Source organism: Cebus imitator, unplaced genomic scaffold (genome assembly GCF_001604975.1).
Source record: "Cebus imitator isolate Cc_AM_T3 unplaced genomic scaffold, Cebus_imitator-1.0 Scaffold219, whole genome shotgun sequence".
NCBI classification, from domain to species: domain Eukaryota; kingdom Metazoa; phylum Chordata; class Mammalia; order Primates; family Cebidae; genus Cebus; species Cebus imitator.
This window is the reverse complement of record NW_016107534.1, coordinates 1943179-1952565: the sequence shown is the minus strand read 5'-3', so window position 1 is coordinate 1952565 and position 9387 is coordinate 1943179. Positions and strand designations below refer to the sequence as shown.

At 48.6% G+C, this 9387-nt stretch overlaps 1 protein-coding gene across 2 annotated transcripts in view; it reads left to right on the top strand.

Annotated features, from left to right (window-relative positions):
• PAX4 (paired box 4) overlaps positions 1-4427 on the top strand; it is a 5803-nt gene extending 1376 nt beyond the window's left edge. The window contains exons 4-10 of one of the 2 annotated variants that reach the window (XM_017549486.2): positions 437-512; positions 1127-1252; positions 1461-1543; positions 1908-1977; positions 2940-2995; positions 3268-3409; positions 3956-4427. In XM_017549486.2, the coding sequence (XP_017404975.2) occupies positions 437-512; positions 1127-1252; positions 1461-1543; positions 1908-1977; positions 2940-2995; positions 3268-3409; positions 3956-4095 (693 nt within the window). In that variant the 3' untranslated portion in view covers positions 4096-4427. Of the gene's footprint in view, positions 1-436; positions 513-1126; positions 1253-1460; positions 1544-1907; positions 1978-2939; positions 2996-3267; positions 3410-3735 lie in introns of both variants that reach the window. The other variant, XM_017549485.2, reaches the window with a different exon arrangement.
• Positions 4428-9387: the final 4960 nt, after the last annotated feature.

Genomic DNA, 9387 nt, shown 5'->3' with positions numbered 1-9387 from the left:
ACTACAGGCACGTGCCACCATGCCCAGCTAATTTTTGTATTTTTAGTAGAGACGGGGTTTCACCATGTTGACCAGGATGGTCTCGATCTCTTGACCTCGTGATCCACCCGTCTCAGCCTCCCAAAGTGCTGGGATTACAGGCGTGAGCCACGGCGCCCAACCGACAAAGAGCATTTCTTATTTGGCAATGTGGGCATCCCAGGCTGGTGACAGGACTCCTGGGCTCTTCTGACCCTTAAGTTTTTCTTTTGAAAAGTGGTGGTAAGAAGAGAAGTGGAAGGAGAAAGCATAAGAAAGCATAGAGGGAGAGAGGAGGCTGCTCTTGGGAACAATGCTTGGGTGGAGACAGAAGGGGAGAAAGGATATTAAGAGGAATGTCCTCAGGGTGCAAACCCGGTCTGAGCACCATCTCTCCACAACACTCCAACACCCCTAGATCTCTTCCATCAATCGAGTCCTGCGGGCACTGCAGGAGGACCAGGGACTACTGTGGGCACAGCTCAGGTCACCAGGTGGGTCTTGGAGTTGTCCCCAGGGCTAACCAGAATCAAATCTCCAGCATTTTGTAGCCCTTTCTTAAAAGGGCTTTCCCAAAGCCCTTTCTCGTTCTTTCTTGGTTCACCCTCTCAACAACCCAATAAGGAGGACCAGGCAGGGAGTCTTATTCTCTCCTGGCAGAAGAAAATTGAGGTCCCGTGAAGTAACTTACTCAAGGACACCAGCTAGTTGATGGCAGTTCCTGGAACAGAACCCAGGTTCCCTAGCCCCTGGGTTCACAGGATCTACTGAAGAAGAGACAGGACTGGGTCTCATACCCTCCCTCTGCCCCGTTCATAGCTTCTTAGAGCATCATTCATGTTCGTTGGGATCACACACACCTGGACCAAGCCTGCTGCTGATCCCCCCAAACTCCTGCACATTAAGTATGCACCCCACTGTGGTGTTGAGAACCCTTTCCACCAAGTGACCCTCCAGTGACCTCCAAGTAACTGTGAAAGCCCCAGCATCTTGGCTCTGCTCTTCCACCCATGGCGTCTCCTGGCTGCAGCCCCAGGGACTCAGGGACCCCATCTGACCAGAGGAATCACCATCACAAACCAGAACAAACTGTTGTCTTTTTTTTTAGTTGTTTCAGCTCCAGCTCTCCCCCCTCCCCATAGTGGCTCTGAGACTCCCCGGGGTCCCCACCCAGGAACCAGCCACCGGAATCGGACTATCTTCTCCCCAGGCCAAGCAGAAGCATTGGAGAAAGGTGCTGGGCTGGGGGAGATGGAGGGTCAGAGAGTCCTCGGTGTGACACAGGGACAGTGGCCCTGAGGCCTGTGGGCAAAGGCTGAGAGGTGCAAGCTGTGAGTGGCCCTGCCTTGAGGAGGAAGGTAGTTTGGGGTTGTTGCCTGAGGGGAGACTCCTGCCTTGCTCCTCTCCTGGTGCCCTTACTCTGTGAGCCTCTATATCTGCAGAGTTCCAGCGTGGGCAGTATCCTGATTCAGTGGCCCGTGGAAAGCTGGCTGCTGCCACCTCTCTGCCTGAGGACACGGTGAGGGTGAGTGGGCTCTGCAACACTGTGCACAAACCACAAGGAGGAAGAGTCTATGCCGGCCAGGGTTTTGGATTCCAATGAGGTGGAGAGGGGAGGTGAGAAGGTGGACGCAAACTTGTTCGGAGCAAAAATCAGAGATGAGACCCTCCTTGTTCACATTCTGCTGATTGCTCTCCTCTCTTTCCCAACCAAAACTTTTGATTTGAGGAAGGGGCCAGAGAGCAAAAGCTAGGGCAGGGAGGGAGGATGTCAGGCCCAAGGAAGGGTCAACATTGTGAGTTCAGGCTAGGAAGGAACATGTGGTGAGATCAGCAGGTGCCAGACAGCATAAAGGACAGCCAGCTGCATTGTCCCTGTCCTCGCTCAGGTCTGGTTTTCCAACAGAAGAGCCAAATGGCGCCGACAAGAGAAGCTCAAGTGGGAAATGCAGCTTCCAGGTGATTGCTCTGTACCATCATCCATTTGCCTGCCCATCCATCCATCCATCCATCCATCCTCCATTCATCCATCCATTTATCCATCTACCCATGTATCAATCCATCCATCCATCCATCTATCCAGTCACCCACCTACCCACCCACTTATGCTCCATCCATCCATTCATCCTCTATCCATCTATCCATTTATCCATCCATCCATCTATCCATCCATCCATCCAACCAGCCAGCCAGCCAGCCAGCCCGCCAGTCATCCCTCCCTCCCTCCAGCCAGCCAGTCACCCACTCACCTAGCCATCCATCCATCCATCCATCCATCCATCCATCCATCCATCCATCCATCTGTCCATCTATGCATCCATTCATCCATCCACCCACCCACACAGCTACCCATTTATCCACCAGTCTATCCATGCATCCTTCCCTTCATCCATCCATCCACCCATGAATCCATTTATTCAACCCCCAGTCACCCAGCCACCCACCTATCTACCTATCCATTTATCCATCCATTCACCCATTCATCCATGCATCTGCCCATGCATCCATTTATCCATCCATTTGCCCATGCATCCACCCATGCATCCATCCACCCACCCATGCATCCATCATCCATTTTTCCATTCATCTATGCATCCACCCACCCATCCATCCAACATTTACTCAGCATCTCCCAAGTGCCAGACCCTGTGCTAGATGCTGGGCACACCCAGTCCCTGCTCTTAAGGCTGCACTGTCCCCAGTACCATCACTGGAATTTAATCATTCTTCTCCAGTTTCCCAAGGACCTGTCTTGGGGAAGAGGGCAGTTTTGGGTTAAAATATCCATCTCCTCCCACCCCAGCCAGAAGTTGCTGACTTTCCTAGAACCTCCTTGCATTTAACCTTCCTGCTTCTCACCATGCTCCTCCTGCGCCCAAACCCAATTCCTCCTTCTGAGTGGGTTCACTGTCATTTTATAGGTGCTTCTCAGGGGCTGACTGTGCCAAGGGTTGCCCCAGGAATCATCTCTGCACAGGTAATTGGGAGGAGAGAGGAGTCTGTGACCTGGGAAGACTGAAGGGCTTACGACCTCTCCCATTTCTGGCCTGAGCCAGGATCTCTGGCTCCCCAGGGCCCCACAGGGTCCACATCAAGAAAGTACTATCCCCAAAGTCTACTAAGTGAATGGTTCTCTCTGGAGTTCAGCAGGATACAACCTGGGTGTCAGGCAGCCCTGGGGTCCTGGCATTCTAAACAGGAGGCATCACTGGCAGCTAAGGTTCTTCTCTTGCTTTTTTTTTTTTTTAGCAGTCCCCTGGCAGTGTGCCCACAGCAGCCCTGCCTGCCCTGGAACCACTGGGTCCCTCCTGCTATCAGCTGTGCTGGGCAACAGCACCAGACAGGTGTCTGAGTGACACCCCACCTAAATCCTGTCTCAAGCCCTGCTGGGGTAAGAATTCAGGCCAGGCCTCAGTATTGCAGGACATGGGGAGAGCCAGCTGACTCAACCTCCAAGAGGGCATGGATCTCCAGTGGGGGTCATCAAAGGAAACTCAATACAGCTTTCCTCATTCTTTGCATAGCCCACAAAGTTAGGGAGACTAGTAACCCCTGAGTCTATGGTATCACTGACAGCCATAGCAGGTAAAGGGTGTGAGACTGGGCTTCAAGTGTGTATATGCAGGGTGAGAAACTGATGTCTCAGCCTCTCTCCCTCAGTCACTTTGAGAGGTGGGGTGAGAGCAATAAACCTAAGTTTCCTCTCTGTCCCCGCAGGCCACTTGCCCTCACAGCCGAATTCCCTGGACTCGGGACTGCTTTGCCTTCCTTGTTCTTCCTCCCACTGGCCCCTGGCCAGTCTTGGTGGCTCTCAGGCCCTGCTCTGGCCTGGCTGTCCACTACTGTAAGCTTGGAATGAGGCAGGAGTGGGAAGGAGATGGCCTTGGGAGGATCTAATACCATCCTGCCCATTGTCCTTACCGTCCTGCCCATGCAGACTATGGCTCCTTCCTCCTTCCTGTGATCATTCCCTCCTGTGTGGACCTTGTCTGGCCCTGCCTTGCTGCTTCTCCAGCATGTCACCCTATTGGAGGGGCTGGTGAAGCGACACCCACCCACTTCTCACACTGGCCTTAAGAGGTCTCCACTCAGCAGTAATAAAAACAGTTTTTATTAGCAGTAGTTCCATCATCCATCATGTTTCCCTTATGAGCACCCCTTGCCCACTCTTATTTTTAACAATTATAGACAGTTTGCCCTATCACCTGTTTACATCTATGTATCTACCATCTAATCTATGCTTGTATGTATGTATGTAGCCAATATATGTATCTAAACAATGTATTTGTCTATGCATCAATGCATCAATTTATCTTATCTATGTATCTATATGTGTATTATACATGTATCTATCTTGGTGTTTAAGTGCTCATATGCCTACATGTATGCACATGTGCGTGCATATACACAGACACACAGACACACAGACACACACACACACACACACACACACATACACACACAGATATTACATCATGGCATGTTATTCCTAAGTCTTCTAGCATCCCCCAAAATAAGAAACTTGTCTTACATAATCGCAATATCATTTCTACATCTAAGAAAATTTACTGTAATTCCTTAATCTAAGAAAATAGGCATTCATTCCCTAATTGCATATGTATTTTTGTCATGGCAGCAAACAGAGTGAAGTGCCATTTCTCATATTCTGCTTTCCATTCGTAAGTGCTTTATTTATACATGTTCCAGAGGCACGTTTACTTGGTTCTTTTGGCAGTAAGTTCTAAATATTCTCAAAATTCTGTCCCTTCAAATAAAGGTCTAGGCTTTTCCTGAGAAATCTTGGGATGTGGAGAAAGGGAAGAATATGGGAGAAAGGAGAAGAAGAAGGGGATATTCAGAAAGGAGGACAGGTTCATCCTTCCAAATTCTTTCCCTTTTCAAAGGCAGGGGATAGATGATGGTGGCAGGGTTTGTTTATGGCTATCTGGGATAGGTACTGATCCAGAAGATGTCCTTCAAGAGGTCTCTTTGTTATCAAATACTGTGCTGTGCTGTTTAATAAGTAGCCACCAACCGCATGTGGCTATTTAAATGTAATTCACATTAAAAAAAAAAAAAAAAAAAGAAGAAGAACGCAGTTTCTCACTCACACTAGCCACATTTCGAATGCCCAGTAGTTACATGTGACTTGTAAGGACTATAGAGCATTTCAGTCATTGCAGAACTATGGGACTGCACAGCTCTAGAATGAAATTTCAAGGGTAATAGAGCACATCCTGTCCCTGCCTTGCCTTCTCTACTTTCAAGCTGGAGGCCCTGCTGGGCAGAACGGTCCTGAGAAATAGGTGAGGTTTTATGGGGTGAATCTGCACAGTGAAGGTTAAGAACAAGCATTCACTTCAGTGACAGGACTGACATATGCCATGGAAGGAGCTGTCTCAGCTGAGGCCTCATGGTTGTGATAGTAGTGGCAGCCCATCTGGAGCAGCTGCTGTCGATGCTGGCTGCAGAAGGGGAGGCACAGTGGGGTTATGTGCTCCACAGGGACAGCAGGAGCTGGAACAGGCACGAGCCACGCTACCAATGGAGTTGGCAGGGTGGGAGCCCGGTGCTCTTGGACACAGCTGCAGCTACTAGCTGTGGCTCCAGACCTAGGCATCCCTGCACTCTCAGGGCCCCAGGAAGCCCCTGCCCTGCAGACTCAGAAGTGCCTGCTCTCACTCCCTGGCTTCTCCCCGCTCCTGGAGCCCACTGTGGTGTGAAGCAAAGTTGTGGCTGCACCAGGACGCTATGCAATCTGGCTACGTATGTGTGTGCTCTGGGTGGCACTGATACACCGGCCCTACTACCACCTTGGCCCCCTCCAGACTTTGGGTGCCAATGAGTGCAGGAGAAAGGCCATGGGGAGAGGGCATCTTGGTGTCGGCCTGCAGGTACCCCTCAGCACAAACAGCCTGGGTGCCATGGACAGCATGTTGATAGTGGGAGGCAGACAAGTTCCTGGGTGGGAAGGGGCAAGTTCCCAGTGAAACCCCACCTTTAAGCCAGGAACAGCCTGAAGCCTGGGGGCCAGGCTGCCAGTTCTGGGTGAAGGAAGACTTCCAGAGTGAGGACTTCATTGATGACCCTTTGGTCAGTTGGATGGTGCTTTTTCCAGGCCTGCCCATGGCCACCCATGGACCTGTCAGCACACACTCCTCCCTTCTGAGCCCATAAAAACCCCAGGACTCAGCCAGAGTCACAGAGATCATCGGGACTATGGGAAGGAGCTACCCACTTCAGGTTTCCTCAACTAGTTGGAATGGCCTGCCAGCAGAAAGGGGCTACCTACTGCCAGTCTCCTGAGAGCTGTTCTTTTGCTCAGTGAAGCTCCTCTCTGCCTTGCTCACCCCCAAGTTGTCCACATACCTCATTCTTCCTGAACATGGGGCAAAAACTCTAGATCCACCAAATGGCAGGACTGAAAGAGCTGTAACACAAACAGAATTGAAACAAACCCTCCACCCACCACGTTGTGGGTGATGAGAAAGAAAGAAGAGCTGTGACCCTTCAGGGATCCCAGACCTAGGGGCTCCTTGAGCCATGGCAGTGACTTTCTCTTTGGGGCCCTGTGATTCCTGGCATCTCCAAGCTCCCAGGCACCACTGCATTCCCCAGTGCCTGCAGTGAAAGCCACTTGTGGTCCTGCTGAAGCCTTGCACAGAGCCGTGGCCTGTCAGCACCTGGAGTGCCTGCCCCACCACAGCTGGCACACCTGATTGTGCACAGTGGCTAGACCCCCAGCTTGTTCACACACTTCTCCCCCGACTGCTCCACTCCTGGCTTGTTCTTGGCAGCCGTGGGATCCAGGCTAGTAGCACAAGCTGAGTGCAGCCTGCCTGGTCGAGTAGGTGGAATGAGCAAAACTCAGGCAAAGGCACCACCAGCCACAGAGATTTCCAGATGGAAAAGTGACACCTCAAGGATCCCGTGACAGTTGGTCATGTGGGGAACATGGCATAAGATTGTGTGTGTGTGCACGCACATGCATGCTCATGCATCTGAATGTGTGCAGTATTCCACTCCATCCACGGTTTTGTTTTTTGGGTTTCAGTTACTTGTCATTAACTGCAATCTGAAAATATTAAATGGAAAATTCCAGAAATAAGCAACTCATTGATTTTAAATTGCATGTCACTCTGAGTAGCTTGAGACATCTTGTATCTTCATGCTGTCTGTGTTTACCTGCTTATTAGCCAGTAGCAGTCTTGATTATCAGATAACTACCATGGCATTGTAGTGCTTGTGTTCATGTAACCCTTACTTTACTTATTAATAGCCCCAAAGTGCAAGAGTAGTGATAATGGCATTTATCATAATTGTTCTATTTTATTATTATTATTGTTTACTTCTTACTGTGCTTAATTTTATAAATTAAACTTTATCCTAGATGTGTATGTATAGGAAAAAAGAGTATATGTATGATATGGTACTATCTGTGGGTTCAGGTAGCTGCCCGGAGTCTTGAAACACATCTCCTGCAGGTAGTTGTGGGGATTAGAATGCTGAGGAAGAGATTCTGCATTAAACGACCTCCAAGGTCCTATCTCTCTGAAGAGTGTATCCCACTGCACATATGTGGCCTATCCTTTTTTTTTTTTTTTTTAAACAGGTTATTTCTCTGTTGCCCAGGTTGGAGTGCAGTGGTACAAGCTCAGCTCACTGCAGCCTCAACCTCCGGGCACAAGCAATCCTCCTGCCTCAGCCTCCCAAGTAGCTAGAACTACAAGTGCACACCACCATGCCCAGTTAATTTTTTTGGATTTTTAGTAGAGATGAGGTCTCATTATGTTGCCCAGGCTGGTCTCAAAGTCCTGGGCCAACATGGTGAAACTCCAACTCTACTAAAAATACAAAAAAAAATTAGCTGGTTGTGGTGGTGTGTGCCTGTATCCCAGCTACTTGGGAGGTTGAGGCAGGAGAATCCCTTGAACCCAGGAGGCAGAGGTTGCAGCGAGCCGAGTTTGCACCACTGTACTCCAGTCTAGGTGACAGAGCGAGACTCTGCCTCAAACAAAATAAAATAAATAAAATAAAATAAAAATAGTAAGATGGTGAACTTAATTGATAAATGTGATGTGTGTTCTGACTGCCTTACTGACTGGCCCTTCCCACTTCTCTCTCCCTTTCCTCAGGCTTCCCTATTCCCTGAGACACACAATATTGAAATTAGGCCAATGAACCCTACAATTCTCTCTTAGTATTCAAGAAAGGACAGCCACACATCTCTCACCTTGAAGCAAAAGCTAGAAATAATGAAACTTAGGGAGGAAGACTTGTTGAGAACTGAGATAGGTAGAAAGTGAAGCCTCTTGTGCCAAACAGTTATTAGCAAATTGTGGATGTAGAAGAAAAGTTCATGAAGGAAACCCACCAGCAAAGAGCATGACTCACTGCAGGTTCAAATGATCATTAGCATTTTTTTTGGAGATGGCATCTCGCTCTTTTGCCCAGGTTGGAGTGCGGTGGCACAATTTCAGCTCACTGCAACCTCTGTCTCCCGGTTCCAGCGATTCTCTTGCCTCAGCCTCCAGAGTAGTTGAAATTACAGGCATCTGCCACCACACCCAGTTAATTTTTTTGTATTTTTAGTAGGGAGGGGGTTTCAACCATGTTGGCCAGGCTGGTTTTGAGCTGCTGACCTGAAGTGATCCTCTGGCTTCGGCCTCCCAAAGTGCTGGGATTACATGTGTGAGCCACCATGGCTGGCCGATCATTAGCAAATTTTAGCACTAAAGTATTTTGAAATTAAGGTATGCATATTGTTTTAAAGGCAAAATGCTATTGCATACTTAATAGACTACAGTATAGTGTAAGAAAAATTTTTATATGTCTGGGGAAACCAAAAAATTTGTGTGATTTGTTTTATTGCCATATTTGCTTTATCACAGTGATCTGGAACCGAATCCACAATACCTGTGAAGTATACCTGTATTTATTTTTATAGTCATTTTCCACTTATGGTAAGTGATTCTGGTTTTCCATTTTATGATAGCGATAAAAATATTCCTTTCTAAATAAATGTATTTAAGAGTTTATGTCAATAAAAACATTAATAGGGCAGATGGTAGGTAGATAAAGACCAAAATCACAATGACAGTGCAAGAATGACAGACATTTTGGAAACTGCTTTGATTGAAAGAATGATGACATTAGAGTCAGATTTGAGTCAGAAGCCTAGCTGTGCTGTGATTATCATAAGACCTTGGGCAAATCACTTTCGCTGTCTGTAAAAGGTAAGAAATCGGCCAGGCGCAGTGGCTCATGCCTGTAATCCCAGCACTTTGGGAGGCTGAGGTGAGTGGATTACCTGAGGTCAGGAGTTCGAGACCAGGCTGGCCAACATGGCAAAACCCCATCTCTACTAAA